The 16,016-nt window shown below is 41.9% G+C and overlaps 1 protein-coding gene across 7 annotated transcripts in view; it reads right to left on the bottom strand.

Moving 5' to 3' along the window:
- Window positions 1-16,016, bottom strand: part of LOC126983309 (uncharacterized) — a 60,617-nt gene that overhangs the window by 25,477 nt on the left and 19,124 nt on the right. For 6 of the 7 annotated variants that reach the window (XM_050835985.1, XM_050835989.1, XM_050835986.1 and 3 more), the window contains exon 2: window positions 11,985-12,797. In XM_050835985.1, coding sequence (XP_050691942.1) covers window positions 11,985-12,099 — 115 coding nt within the window. In that variant the 5' untranslated portion in view covers window positions 12,100-12,797. Of the gene's footprint in view, window positions 1-11,984; window positions 12,798-12,886; window positions 12,906-16,016 lie in introns of those variants that run through there. The other variant, XM_050835990.1, reaches the window with a different exon arrangement.

Raw genomic sequence — 16,016 nt, 5'->3', positions numbered from 1 at the left:
GAGGAGGAAGAGGAGGAATAAAAGAAGGAAAAAAGAATATATCACGCACTATTATAAAAGGAAGAGACGGAGGGAAGGCGGAGGAGGAGGAGGAGGAGGAGGGCAGAGGAAGAGGGAGGAAGGAAGGAAGGAAGGAAGGAAGGAAGGAAGGAAGGAAGGAGGGGGAAGGTTAAACGCATCATGTAAATAAGGAATGAAGGACTGAGGAAGGAAGGCGAGAATGAGGAAGAGGAAAAAAAAAACATGCAAGAAAACGTTGAATAAATCATGAACAGAGGAAGAGGAGGAGGAAAGGAGGAAACGGAGAGGGAAGGAAAGAAGGGAGAGAAGATTGGAGGAAGGGAGGAAAAAAATATATGGAGGAAAATATTATGAACAGAGGAAGACACGGAGGAAAGGAAAGGAGAGGAAAGGGAGAGGGAGGAAAAGAGAGAGAAAACTGGAGGGAGGAAAAAACAAGTAGAGGAAAAGGCTGACGAGGAGGAAAGGAGGGAAGGAAGGGAGAAGAGGAAAGGTAGAGGGAGGGAAAGAATGGAGAGAAGATTGGAGGAAGGGAGGAAAAATATAGGGAGGAAAAGGTTCAATAGATCACGCTTAACGGAGGACAAGGAGGAAAGGAGGGAGGGAAAGGAGAGGAAAGGGAGATGGAGGGAAAGAGAGGAGGAAAGAGGGAGAGAAAACTAGAGGAAGGGAGGGAAAGCAAGTAGAGGAAAAGGTTGACGAGGAGGAAAGGAGAGAGGGAAAGGAGGGAGGAAAAAGGGGAGAGGGAGGGAAAGAAGGGAGGAAAGAAAGAGAGAGAGAGAGAGAAGACTGGAAGAATGGAGGAAAAAAAAAACAGGTGGAGGAGAAGGTTGAATTAATCATGCATAGCGGGAAGGCAGAAGATAAAGAGGAAGAGGAGGAGAGGAGGAGGAGAGGAACAAGAGAGAGAGAGAGAGAGAGAGAGAGAGAGAGAGAGAGAGAGAGAGAATGAAGGGAAATAAAGAGGAAGAAGGGAAGAAGATGGAACAGACAAAAAACATACCAGAAGAGAACAAGGGAATAGAGGAATGGAAGGAAAAAATGAGGAAGAGAGAGAGGAGGAAAAAATAACATAGAGGAAAACAGAAAAGAAAGAAGGGAGGGAGGAATGGAAGGAGGAAAACGGGAAAGGAGTGGGAAAGAGAGGAAAGGGAGGGAACAAAGAAGAAGACAAGGGAGGTCAAGTGAAGGAGGAATAGAAGGAAAGGAATGAATGAGGGAGGAGGAGGAAGAGAGGAGAGGCTGGCTGGGTACGTATTAACGGAGACAAGGATGAGACGGAGGGAGGGAGGGAGAGAGGGAGGGAGAGAAGGGAGGGAGAGGGAGGTAATATTTAGGTCACGCGTTTACTTTCACCTGTGAGCACATATCAAACTCTCTCTCTCTCTCTCTCTCTCTCTCTCTCTCTCTCTCTCTCTCTCTCTCAAGGACAAAAAAAGCTGAACGAACTGAAAATAAAAACAAAAACAGGTAAAACTATGATTTAAATTGTTTGTTAGTATTTTGTTTACCTTCAATAGCGTCCATAAGAGGGAGGTGGTGTCTGTGTGTGCGTGTGTGTGCGTGTGTGCGTGCGTGTGTGTGTGTGTGTGTGTGTGTGTGTGTGTGTGTGTGTGTGTGTGTGTGTGTGTGTGTGTGTGTAAGGTGAAAGTTCATGTTAAGTTCTTAGGTCAAGTTTACTCGGTTAAGGTCACGTTTGAGAGAGAGAGAGAGAGAGAGAGAGAGTTGTGGTTGGTATTTCCACGTTTTCACTTTTCTCAAGAATATTTTAAAGGGACATAAATTTTATCGTTCTTTTATTATTTTTCTCTCTCTCTCTCTCACTCTCTCTCTCTCTCTCTCTCTCTCTCTCTCTCTCTCTCTCTCTCTCTCTCTCTCTCCTCTCCTCTCTCTCTCCTTCCCTTCCCATTCATACCCTTCTGCCTTCCCTCTCCCTTCCCTTCCCTGTCCTTGCCTACCTCCTCCCTCCCTCTCTCTCTCCCTCATTCCCTTACTCTCCCTTTCTGACCTTCACCTCCCTGTAAACATACGAAATGCCTCCCTTCCTCCCTTCCTCCTCTCCATTCCTTCCTCCTTTCCTTCCTACTCCACCCTTCCTCCCTTCCTTCTTTCCTTACTTCACTCTCCCTGTCATTCTTCCTCTTTCCTCCATGTTTTACTCTTTCTTCCTTTCTTCTTTCAATTATCTTTTCATTTCCTCCTCTTACCTCCCTTCCTTTCTTTTTTTACTTCAGCTCTGTCTATCTTCCTCCTTCCTCTTTTCCTCCTCTTTCATTTCTCCTCCACTTCATTCATTCCTCCACCTTCTCCTCCATTTCTATTTTCGTCTCCCTCCTTCTCATCATCCTTCTCTTTCGCCTATCCTCTTCTCCTTCTTCATTCTTTCCATCCTTTTCTACCTTTTCTTCTATTTCTCCTTTCCTCTTTTCCCCTTTCCTTTCGTTCACACCTCAAGCCTCCTCCCTTTCATATCCCCGTTTCTCTTTCTCTCCTCCTTTTCACCCACCCTTCAACCGTCTTCTCATCCCCTTTTCTCCTCCTCTCCACCAAGGGTTACATAAATATTTAGCAACGTGTATATATAAAAGAAACAGTCGGGGTTGATACCAAAAGAAGCAAAGAAATGTTGATATCCTTATGTGAATTACAGTAAAGAAAGAAAACGGTTTATCCTTATCGGAATCAAGGTCAGGAGAGACGTTGTTTATCCCTAAGTGACTCCGGTGCTAGAAAAAAGTGTTGATGCTTATGTGAATCAAGGTTAGAACAAAGTGCTGTCAGTGATTATGAGGTGTGATTGAGAGTATCCTGTGAGTGCCCTTGTGATACGCAGACATAGAAGGAAAGAAAGATGAAAAAAAGGAATAGAAAAAGAGAAGAAAGAAACAAGTAGAAAAGAAGGATAAAGAAAGGAGAAATGAAGAATAAGAAGGAAAAAGAATGGAAGAAAGGATGGGGTAGATGATAGATTGATGAATGAGGATAAAGAGAGGTAGATTAGTACTGTAGATAGGAAGGTAAATAGAGAAATAGAGGGAAATTGATATATAAATGAAGTTAGTTAAGAGAGAGAGAGAGAGAGAGAGAGAGAGAGAGAGAGAGAGAGAGAGAGAGAGAGAGAGAGAGAGAGAGAGAGAGAGTGTTCGAATTTGTATACAAGGAGGATATTTTTAAACCTGGAAAAGCACATGATTCAATTCTGGAGTTCAAGAAAGGAAGAAAACACATTAACATAAAAAAAAAAATAGTTGTCCGAATTTGCTCAAGTTAATGTTTACCCAAAAAAAGAAATTCTGAAGTCCAAGAAATTATTAAAAAACACGAAAAAAAAATATTAACGGTCTGTATAATTAACTTCCATTCTCCTTTGTTGTGGTTTTGCATTTACTTGGCAACACTAAATCTATTATCACGCACAGAAACAAGAAGAAAACGATTAATTCACTAACTAACTCTTTATTTATTCCTTTATCTATGTAACTATCTCTATATACATTCCTTAATCTCTCTATCTATCATTCTATCTATCTATCTATCTATTCTTTTCTTGGGACAGATACAACGTTACACAACAAGCCAAACTGACGTGCCAAATCGCCTAACCGCAACGAAAATAAAACAGTTAACGTAAATATCAACAAGACTAAATTAAGTATGAGTCTGTGTAGCGTTCTTTGTGTACTACTAATCGCGTGACTCTGAATACTGTGACCTTGTTCTTGTTGTGCTGCTAAAATGTTCTCACTTCACAGCTCGGTGGGGAGGAGAATGAGAAGGAGGGAGGAGAAGGAGGAAGGAAGCGGAAGGAGGAGGAGGAGGAAGAAGGGGAAATGGGGAAGGGAAAAAGGGAAACGAGAGTAGAAAGTGAAAGTGGAGAGATGGAGGAGAAAGAGATGGGAGAGGGAGGAAAAAGAAGTGGAGGAGAAGGAAGAATGAGAACGAGAGGAGACGGTGGAGGAAGAGGAAGAAAGGAGGGGTGGAAGAAAAGTTATGAGCGCAAGAGAAAGGCGGATGAGATGACAGGAAAAGAAAAGGAGGAAAGGAAAGACAGGAGAAAGACAAAGAGAAGGGGAGGAAAATGAGAAGGAGGGTTGAGATCGAGGACAAGGAGGATAGGGCGAGGACAGTGTGAGGAGGAGGAAGAAAGGTGAGGAAAAGAGAAAAAAAAGTAGAGAAGGGGAGGAATGGAGGAGTAGAAGGGAAGTGGCAAGAGGAAGAGGAAAGATAAGGGAGTAAGATGAAGAATGAGAGGAGAGGGAAGAAGAGGATGGGGAGAAGAGGAAGAGGTGAGAGATGAGAGAAGGAAATAGTTAAAGAAAAAAGGAAGAATAAGAGAGAGGGAAGAGAAGGAAGGGAGAGGAAAGGTAGAGGAGAAAAAAGGAGGAAAGAAAGAGAAATAAAGAGAGGAAAAAGGAAAAAAGGAAAAAAGAGGAAAAACTGACACCAACCATTTTCCTCATTCACTATTCTTTCTTTTTTTTTCCTCTTCTTTTAATCCTTGTCCTCAGTGCAGAAAAAAAACATTCAAACAAAAAATAAACAAAAAAAAGCCAAATAAACACTAACTGGCAACACTGACCACAGGAATGAGATACACGAAATAGGAGGAGGGGAGGAAAAGGGGGAGGAAAATGAGGGGGGGAGGAAGGAGGAGGAGGAGGGAACATTTGGTCACCAGGGAAAGGGGAAACAGGAAGGGAACAGGTTAGGGGGAGGGGGGAGGAGGGAGGAAGGGGAGAGCCAGGTGGTCAGCTTGAAAAGGGAGAGGATGGGAGGGAGAGAAAAAGGGGAGGAAGGAAGGGAGGAGGGAGAAGGAGGGAGTAGGGAGGGAAGGAAAAAGTAGAAGGGAAGGAGGAAGGAAAGGAGAGAGAAGGGAGGGAGGAAAGAAGGGCAAGGAAGAAGGGAGATAAAAAGAAAGAAATGAGGGAGAGGAAGGGAGAAAGAGGAAGGTTGATAGAAAGGGAGGAAGAAGGAGAAGGGAAAGAGAAGGAGAGATAGGAAGCAAGGGAGACAGGGCGATAGGAAGGAAGGAAGGAGGGAGAGGGAGGGAGAAAGGAGGGAAGGAAAGAAGATTGAAAGAAGAAACAGAAGAAAAATGAAGGAAAGGAGAGAGAGAGAGAGAGAGAGAGAGAGAGAGAGAGATGAAAGGAAAGGAGAGGAATGGAGAAAGGAGGAGGAGGAAGAAGACAAAGAAGAAACATGAGAAGAAAAAGAAACAGTGAAGGAAGGGAGGGAGGGAGAGAGGAGGAGGGGGGAGAGGGGGGGGGGGTTAGTGGTCGGTCGTGGTGTCTATAATGTCATGGAATCTATACAATCTGGGAGTTATTTTGACCTTTCTGTTTGTTTATTTTCCTTTCCTTTCCGTTCCCTGTCTCTGTTTATTTTCTTATTTCCTCCTTTCTTTTCTTTTCTCTTTTTTCCGTTCATTTACCTTATTTTTTATTTTTACAGCAAAGGAGACAGCTCAAGGGCACACACAAAAAAAACAATAATGAAAAAAAAGCCCGCTACTTGCTCTCTCTTCTCTTCCCCTTCTCTCATTTCCTTTCTCTTCCTCTCCTTTCTGTTTCTCTATCTCCCGTTCAGTCTCCTTCTCTCTCATTTCTGCTTCTGTTCAATCTATTCTATCGTTCTTGTATCATTTCTCTTCCTTCTATACTTTCCTCCTCTTCGTTCATTTTATCTCCTCTTCTCTTTCCTTTCTCTTCCTCTCCTTTCTGTTTCTCTATCTCCTGTTTAGTCTCCTTCTCTCTCATTTCTGCTTCTGTTTCATCTTTTCTATCGTTCTCGTATCATTTCTCTTCCTTCTATACTTTCCTCCTCTTCGTTCTATTTATCTCCACTTCTCTTTCCTCTTCTTCCCTTCTTCTCCTTCCCTTTTCCATATCATCTATTCTTTTTTACTTCTCTTATTTCCTTCTTCTCTTATTCTTCCTCCTTTTCCATATCATCTATTCCTTTTTGCTTCTCTCATTTCTTTCCTCTCCCTTTTTTCCCTTCCCTTTCTCTTCCGTTCATTCACTTCCCCCTTTGCCCTTTTCATCCCACCTATTCGTCATTTTCCTTTCCCTTTCCCATTCTCTCATTCTTACGCAACAAACACATTCTTCCCATCAACTAGATTCCTCGGTTAATTTCACCTTCAGAGACACCTAAGGCAATATTTCATTTCTTACCTTTCCATTTCTCTCTAGCATTCCACCGCACGCTCCCTTACTCTTCAGACCCGTAATTCCCCTAAGCCCTAATCTCAGGCACTTTCGATTCACATAACATATATTTCCCAAGGCCACAAAGGAGGTTAGTCGGGTTCTCATGAGCGGGTTTTACGTTCATGGTGCTAAAGCCTTGTCAAACTCTTACTAGGGTTGTAAAATTACCCATGGAAATACTAACACAACCTCTACGGAAGCCTTATCATATGTGCAGAGGCCTTGTCAAACTATCACTAGGCTCATAAAACTACCCATGGAAATACTAACACAACCTCTACGGAAGCCTTATCATATGTGCAGAGGCCTTGTCAAACTATCACTAGGCTCATAAAATTACCCATGGAAGTACTAACACAACCTCTACGGAAGCCTTATCATATGTGCAGAGGCCTTGTCAAACTATCACTAGGCTCAGAAAACTACCCATGGAAATACTAACACAACCTCTACGGAAGCCTTATCATATGTGCAGAGGCCTTGTCAAACTATCACTAGGCTCATAAAACTATCCATGGAAATACTAACACAACCTCTACGGAAGCCTTATCATATGTGCAGAGGCCTTGTCAAACTATCACTAGGCTCATAAAACTACCCATGGAAATACTAACACAAAACCCCTCTACGGAAGCCTTATCATATGTGCAGAGGTCTTGTCAAACTATCACTGGGCTCATAAAACTACCCATGGAAATACTAACACAAAACCTCTACGGAAGCCTTATCATATGTGCAGAGGCCTTGTCAAACTATCACTAGGCTCATAAAACTACCCATGGAAATACTGACACAAAACCTCTATGGAAGCCTTATCATATGTGAGTGTGGAAGCCCTGAATGTGCAGAAGCCTTGGTAAACTCTCACTCGGCTCATAAAACTACACATGGAAATACTAACACAACTTCTACGAGAGACTAATCAGATGTTGTTTTTACAGTAAGGCAGCTCAGGTACAAAAAACACAAAACAAAACAAAACAAATAGAAAAAAAAAACACTATAGGCGATGCTCCTGTTAAGAAAATAGAACGGAAGCCTCATTAAGTATGGATGTGTGAGCTCTGAAATGCTTGAGAATATGCCTCACACACACACAGGCTACCATGCTTAATGTGAACTACTGATGACCATAATAATAGCGGTGATGGTGAAGGTGATGGTGAGGCAAACTATAGTCTACGGTCGGTGATGTTGATGGTGATGGTGAGGCAAACTATAGTCTACGGTCGGTGATATTGATGGTGATGGTGAGGCAAACTATAGTCTACGGTCGGTGATTTTGATGGTGATGGTGAGGCAAACTATAGTCTACGGTCGGTGATTTTGATGGTGATGGTGAGGCAAACTATAGTCTACGGTCGGTGATATTGATGGTGATGGTGAGGCAAACTATAGTCTACGGTCGGTGATATTGATGGTGATGATGAGGCGAACTGTAGTCTACGGTCGGTGATTTTGATGGTGATGGTGAGGCAAACTATAGTCTACGGTCGGTGATATTGATGGTGATGGTGAGGCAAACTATAGTCTACGGTCGGTGATATTGATGGTGATGATGAGGCAAACTATAGTCTACGGTCGGTGATATTGATGGTGATGGTGAGGCAAACTATAGTCTACGGTCGGTGATATTGATGGTGATGGTGAGGCAAACTATAGTCTACGGTCGGTGATATTGATGGTGATGGTGAGGCAAACTATAGTCTACGGTCGGTGATGTTGATGATGGTGAGGCAAACTATAGTCTACGGTCGGTGATGTTGATGGTGATGGTGAGGCGAACTATAGTCTACGGTCGGTGATATTGATGGTGATGGTGAGGCGAACTATAGTCTACGGTCGGTGATATTGATGGTGATGGTGAGGCAAACTATAGTCTACGGTCGGTGATGTTGATGGTGATGGTGAGGCGAACTATAGTCTACGGTCGGTGATATTGATGGTGATGGTGAGGCAAACTATAGTCTACGGTCGGTGATGTTGATGATGGTGAGGCAAACTATAGTCTACGGTCGGTGATGGTGATGATGATGGTGAGGCAAACTATAGTCTACGGTCGGTGATGTTGATGGTGATGGTGAGGCGAACTATAGTCTACGGTCGGTGATATTGATGGTGATGGTGAGGCAAACTATAGTCTACGGTCGGTGATGGTGATGGTGATGGTGAGGTGAACTATAGTCTACGGTCGGTGATATTGATGGTGATGGTGAGGCAAACTATAGTCTACGGTCGGTGATGGTGATGGTGATGGTGAGGTGAACTATAGTCTACGGTCGGTGATGGTGATGGTGATGGTGAGGCAAACTATAGTCTACGGTCGGTGATATTGATGGTGATGGTGAGGTGAACTATAGTCTACGGTCGGTGATTTTGATGGTGATGGTGAGGTGAACTATAGTCTACGGTCGGTGATGGTGATGGTGATGGTGATGGTGAGGCAAACTATAGTCTACGGTCGGTGATATTGATGGTGATGGTGAGGCGAACTATAGTCTACGGTCGGTGATATTGATGGTGATGGTGAGGCGAACTATAGTCTACGGTCGGTGATATTGATGGTGATGGTAAGGCAAACTATAGTCTACGGTGCGGAATACAGTGTTCACTACATCCACTAAAGAAGCACAACCTCACTAACCTGTTCCTAGTGTTGGGACTGGAAGGAGGGAAAGAACACAAGATTGGCATTAGAACACCTCCCTCACACACAGACAGACATACAAACAGACATATACGCAGATTAGGGACAGCGTTGACAAGTTATCGTACTCATCGCATTTTATTCTCGTAGTTGCTGTACGATAACTATAAGAACAAAGAATGAAAAACATCAATAGTCAACAGTTTGAGCACTAACTTTGATTTTCTCACGTTACTTGTGTAGGTACGAGAGTTTGAGGCATAAAAATGATAGATACGATATGTGGTTAATACGATAATTTGACAACGCTGATTAGTGGACAATGAATAAGGAGTCTTCCCCTTCTCAAACACATATTTTCTTCATTGTATTCTTATCAGCATCATTAGCGTTGTTGTGTATATGTCTCCTGTTACACTAATCCCCCTCACACACAGACAGACAGACAAACAGACGTATACAACCATGCAGATTAGGGGACAATGAATAAGTACTTGTCCCCTTCTCAAACACATACTTTCTTCATTGTATTCTTATCAGCATCATTAGCGTTGTTGTGTATATGCCTCATGTAACACTATGCCTGTAGAAGCCTATTAGGTCATCACAGGCCAAGCAAACATCATATATCTCGGTATTCACTGAAAATAAATTCGCCCGCGCCACTGACGAGTTGGGACAGACCAAGAGGCCCCTCAAGAGAGCTTACTGGACTGCACATCACACATAAAAACGCATTATCTGAACACTTACTTTTGCTGTCCATCTAACTTAACTTCTGACTAACTTACAACCAGCTTAACTAACTACTTAACTCATTTGAATTTAACCGTCTATTTCTTCACTAACTTACTAGCTGATTAACTAACTAGCAATGTAATGAGCGGATCAATGACTTCACTAACTAATAAATAACACTAACAGCCAAACTCTCTGATTAACTACCTATCAATACATCGAACAACCTGAAAACTGATTAATGGCTAAACTAACTCATCAACTCATAAATAACGCTATCAAACTCCCTCCCTCACTTCACTAACTAAAGAAGAACACAGATTGCCAGCCTCTCTGATTAACTACCTATCAATACATCGAACAACCTGAAAACTGATCAATGGCTAAACTAACTCATCAACTCATAAATAACGCTATCAAACTTCCTCCCTCACTTCACTAACTAAAGAAGAACACAGATTGCCAGCCTCTCTGATTAACTACCTATCAATACATCGAACAACCTGAAAACTGATCAATGGCTAAACTAACTCATCAACTCATAAATAACGCTATCAAACTCCCTCCCTCACTTCACTAACTAAAGAAGAACACAGATTGCCAGCCTCTCTGATTAACTACCTATCAGTGCAACGAACTTAAAGAACTGATCAATGGCTAAACTAACTCATCAACTCATAAATAACACAATCAAACTCCCTCCCTCACTTCACTAACTAAAGAAGAACACAGATTGCCAGCCTCTCTGATTAACTACCTATCAGTGCAACTAACCTGAAGCACTGATTAATGGCTAAACTAACAAGTCAACTAATAAATAACGCTTTCAAACTTCCTCCCTTACTTCACTAACTAAAGAAGAACACAGATTGCCAGCCTCTCTGATTAACTACCTATCAGTGCAACGAACCTAAAGAACTGATTAATGGCTAAACTAACAAGTCAACTAATAAATAACGCTCTCAAACGCCCTCCCTCACTTCACTAACTAAAGAAGAACACAGATTGCCAGCCTCTCTGATTAACTAACTAGCAATGAAATGAACTACCCAATGAGCGGATCAGTGACTTATCTAACCAATAAATAACACTAACTGCCAGCCTCTCTGATTAACTACCTATCAATGCATCGAACAACCTGAAAACTGATTAATGGCTAAACTAACAAGTCAACTAATAAATAACGCTCTCAAACTCCCTCCCTCGGTAACACAGGTAAGGGTTCATTAGGGCTCCAGCACAGCCACGCACCGTTCAGCTTAATAATACAAGATCTAACCGGTTCTGTCACTCCCATGCAGTAACAGTTAAACTGGAAAAGACTGGGTATACCTGCGCTCTCTCTCTCTCTCTCTCTCTCTCTCTCTCTCTCTCTCTCTCTCTCTCTCTCTCTCTCTCTCTCTCTCACCCTTTTTTTCATTTCAATTTCACTTTCCTTTCCCTTTGTTCTTCACGGTCATGTAAGTCCGGTTCGGTTCGGTTCGGTTCGGTTCGGCTCGGTTCGGTTCGGTTCGTCTCTCTCTCTCTCGCTCTCTCTCTCTCCTAGGCCTCTCCAGGGGTGATTAAGGCGGTTATCAGGGCGTTTCAGGCAAGAAAAATGACCCTTCCAGTTCTGAGACGTAGATATTCTGAAGATAATCATTGGTGTTATTTTGTGTTTGTTTGTTTCAAAAAATATTTATGGGAATAAGATTGATTTTTGTCCTGTTTTTTTATTTATGTATTTTTTTGCTATTCCTTGGCATACTCTGTAAAAAAAATGTCCGGTTAACGAAGAAAAAAGAAGAGAAAAAGAAGAAGGAAATGGAGGAGGTAAAGATGGAGGAGGAGGAAGAGAAAAAAGGAAAAGGGAGAGGAGGAGGAGGAGGAAAAAGAGGAGCAGGAGAAGAAGTGGAGAGAAAGAAAAAATAAAAAGAAAGGAGAAAAAGAAGAAAACGAAGGAAAAATAAGAAACATTCAGAGGAGGATAAACAGCAGGAGTAGAAGAAGGGAGAAGAAGGAAAAACAAGAGAAAACAAGAAAAAAACAAGAAAAAAACATTCGGAAAAAAAACAAGAAACATTCAGAAAAAAATAAGAAAAAAAAAACAAGAAAAAAACATTCAGAGGAGGATACGGAGCAGGAATAGAGGAAGGGAGAAGAAGAAGAAGGAAATAAAGAAGAAATAAAAGAGAACAGAGGAAAACAAAAACAAGGATACAAAAAACCACCCACAACAACAACAAACAACAACAAAAACAAGCAACAACACCCACAACAACAACAAACAACAACAAAAACAAGCAACAACACCCACAACAACAAAACCACGCCCCCCAAAAAAAATCTAAACAAAAACAAAACAAAAACATAAACACGGCACTTACCCGCAAAATTGGCCCAGTTGGGTGCGGCGGCGGCGGCGATAGCGGCAACGAAGGTAAGGACAGTAAGCACTCCGCCGGCAGCAGACAGACGCAAGCCTCGTCTGTCCCGTTCCATCTTGTCATGGCGGCGGGGCAGGAGTAGTAGTAGTAGTAGTAGTAGTAGTAGTAGTAGTAGGGATGGTGAGTGGCTGTAGTAGGTTTGATTTGATGGACAAGGTATAAGATGTTTTTTTTCAAGGGTTGGTAGTAGTAGTAGAAAGGAAAGAAGGGTAGTGGCTTCGGAAAGAGGGAGTGTGAGAGAAGGAAAGGAGGGGAAAAAAAGGGAGAGAAAAATAAAGATGAAGGGATGTTATGTGTTTCTTTTCTCTATGCTTCCCTTCAGCAAGTCCTCTTCCCTTCAGTAACGGCGCCCATCATCTATTTGTCACGTTGCTTTAAGGGTCCTTCATTGTAAGCCATCCCTTCACTCATGTCTTCCCTTCATCATCACTAACTCTTTCCTTTATCCCTTCACTTCACTTCTTTTGGTTTCTGGTTTCTGTTTCGTGTTCCGTTGTAAGGCGCTTCTGTTAACGCTTCATTATTTGGCGGTGCTGTTTGGTTTCAGGTCAAAATTTTACTTCTTTTCCTTTGTTTTATTTTGTCTGTTTTCTGTTTTCAGTTTTTGGTCTTAATTTCACTTCTCGTTTTTGGTTTCTGGTTTGTGTTCTCTTTCACGCACAGTCTCTTTATCTTCGTTTTCTTTTCTTATACACTGAACTCACTTGTTTTCATTTAGCTTTTCACTTCTTCTTCTCTTCTCTGTAGACGTGTCTGAGGAAAGGTAACCAACACGTATTAATTAACAGGTGAGGGAGATTAATTAACCCCCACAGGTAACATGCGCCCACACACACACATACACACACAAGGACTCCATCACCCTTCCTCCACTGCATAACTCCTTCAGATCCACTTATAAGCTCACTGGCCAGTCCACCCGCCGCCAAAATCCTGTTAATACTAGAAAAGAAAACTGCCTACGGAGGTAAGAGAGGACACAAACTAACGTAAAAGATGTATCCTCAGCATATCAAGCATAAAGAAGAACACGTGGAGGGGTTATGAAACCACACACAAAAAAGAACACGATTTTAGAGACGGAGAAGACGGTGAAAGAGGAGGAGGAGGAAAGAGATGAGGCGAAAGAAAATAAGAATTGGTAGTAGGATAATATGAAGAAGCAAACGAGGAATGTAGAAAATAAAATCGAAGAGGAGAAGCAGAGAAAGAGGATGAAAAGTAAGAACGAATCAGAATAAGTAGTAGTAGTAGTAGTAGTAGTAGTAGTAGTAGAACAGAAATTGAAGTACATTGTATATTAATGAAGATATGAATAAGATGAAGGCACTGAAAAATATGTGAATGAAATAAACGTACCATAGTTATTAAGTCAAGTTAATAGTGATTATAAACGGTTTCAGAATACATAAAGAAAATAAAAACTATATTATTCCATCCTCACTTCTACCTCCATCACTAGAATCAATGACCCCTTAATCACCGCCCTCTTCCACTCTCCTATTCTCATCTTCACTCTCCTGTTGTTCCTCCTCCTCCTCCTCCCCCCCCGCCGGCATATGACCACAGATGTTGCGCCGACTGAACGAAACTTTCCAACTTTCCTCCTCCTCCTCTTACTTGCATCTTGTCCTCCATTCCACCTTTGGCGCACGTAACCAAGTGATTAATTAAGTCTTGAGGTGGGTTTAATTAAAGTTTGTGAGAGGGTGCCAAGTGAGGCCGCAAAAATAAATATATATAAAACAAAAACAAAACAAATGCGTCTGTAAAAAGAACGAAAACGATGGAAATGAGTTGTTCTAAGTTTGTTTTTCGTCTTTTTTTTTTATTTCTTAGTTTTCTTTTCGTTTCTCTGTTATAGGTAAAAATGCGTCTGTAAAAAGAAAGAAAACGATGGAAATGAGTTGTGTTCTAAGTTTTAGTTTTTCGTCTGTTTTCTAATTTCATAGTTTTTCTCTTCGTTTCTCTGTTATAGGTAAAAACGCGACGCAGTTAAGTAAGCAGAATCGGGAGAGAATACGCAATAGCTACGCGTGGCCTCCGTGTTCATCTCCGTACCACTGGGGCCCTTGGGTGCTAATGGTGGATAATCCGTTTGTGTAATTCTGGAGGTTCCGCGCGCAGTGTTGCCAAGAATGTCAAGTGAGGCGAAGGGTGATTACCAAGGAGACGAAACAAAGAGTGAAGGAGCAGGGAGGCAGCAGGGGAGCAGGTACGCAAGCAGGTAGTGTGTGTGTGTGTGTGTGTGTGTGTGTGTCAGGTAATAATGATAGCAGGTATGAAGAAATTTACACGAGTCATGCACACACGCAGACACACACACACACACGCACACGCACACACACACACACACACACACACACACACACACACTCTAACTAAGTATGAAGTAAGTGACTCTCAACTTCAACTTAATGACTCCTCCTCCTCCTCCTCCTCCTCCTCCTTCTTCTTCTTTTCTTCCTCCTCCTCCTCCTCCTCCTTCAAGGGTGCCAGATGACGAGGGAGAAGAGGAAGAGGAAGAGGGAGGAGCTCTAAAAAAAAAAAGCAGGTTAAATGATGCAAAACGAAAACCAAATGACGCAAAAAGAAGAAGAAGAAGAAGAAGAAGAAGAAGAAGAAGAAGAAGAGAATACACAATAAGAAGTGAAATAATGCAAAAAGAAACTTAGAGAGAGAGAGAGAGAGAGAGAGACTGCCACATCACAATCACCATCATATATATATTCAACATCACACCCTCGACATTCTTATCTACACACACACACACACACAAATAAACACAATACCTTTAAGATCACAATTAGAACAACAAAAGGCGGTCATCTCCGTTTCATTAGGCCTAGAGCAACGAAGACGGCTCGGAAACCCTCTTTGAAGCCTGTTAAAGGGGATTGGAACCTCTATCACCCCCTTGACCTCTTGAACAGAACGCAGGTTGATGGAAGGTAATGCAGGTGTGTTTGTACAGGTGAGCGTGTCTGTATACGTGGGCTTCAGGTGTAAGGGAGTACAGGTGAAGACAAGATGTGGTTGAGGTCACGTTTGAAAGGTAAATAGATAACATGGATGCAATAGTGAAGCAAAGAAGTATTTCCCTCCTTCTCCTTCTGCTACTACTACTACTACTACTACTATCATAACCTAACCTAGCCTAGTATAACCTAACCTAACCTAACCTAGCCTAGTATAACCTAACCTAACCTAACCTAGTCTAGTATAACTTAACCTAACCTAGCCTAGCCTAGTATAACCTAACCTAACCTAACCTAGCCTAGTATAACCTAACCTAACCTAGTATAACCTAACTTAACCTAACCTAACCTAGTCTAGTATAACTTAACCTAACTTAACCTAGCCTAGTATAACCTAACCTAACCTAACCTAGCTTAGTATAACCTAACCTAACTTAACCTAGCCTAGTATAACCTAACCTAACCTAACCTAGCCTAGTATAACCTAGCGTAACCTAACCTAGCCTAGTATAACTTAACCTAACCTAACCTAACCTAGCCTAGTATAACCTAGCGTAACCTAACCTAGCCTAGCCTAGTATAACCTAACCTAACCTAGCCTAGTATAACCTAACCTAACCTAGCCTACCCTAGTATAACCTAACCTAACCTAACCTACCCAAACTACTAGGCTACTTATTCTGATTCGTTCTTACTTCTCCTGCTCTTTCTCTATTGCTTCTCTTTCTTCGATTTTTTTATATAATCTTCGTTTGGTTCTTCATATTTTCCTACTCTCAGTTCATAGTTTCTTTCGTCTATTATTTTTCTTCCTCCTCCTCCTCCTCTTTCTCAAAAATCGTGTTCCTGTTCTTTTCTACCTTCTCCTCTTCATCTGTCTCTCCATTCTTGTATTCCTCCTCCTCCTCCTCCTCTTTCTTTTACTTCTCTGTCTCAAAAATCGTGTACCTGTTCTTCTGTTCTTCTTTTCTACCTTCTCCTCTTCATCTGTCTC

Source organism: Eriocheir sinensis, chromosome 53 (assembly GCF_024679095.1).
Source record: "Eriocheir sinensis breed Jianghai 21 chromosome 53, ASM2467909v1, whole genome shotgun sequence".
In the NCBI taxonomy this organism is placed as follows: Eukaryota; Metazoa; Arthropoda; class Malacostraca; order Decapoda; family Varunidae; genus Eriocheir; species Eriocheir sinensis.
This window is presented reverse-complemented; position numbering and strand designations above follow the sequence as displayed.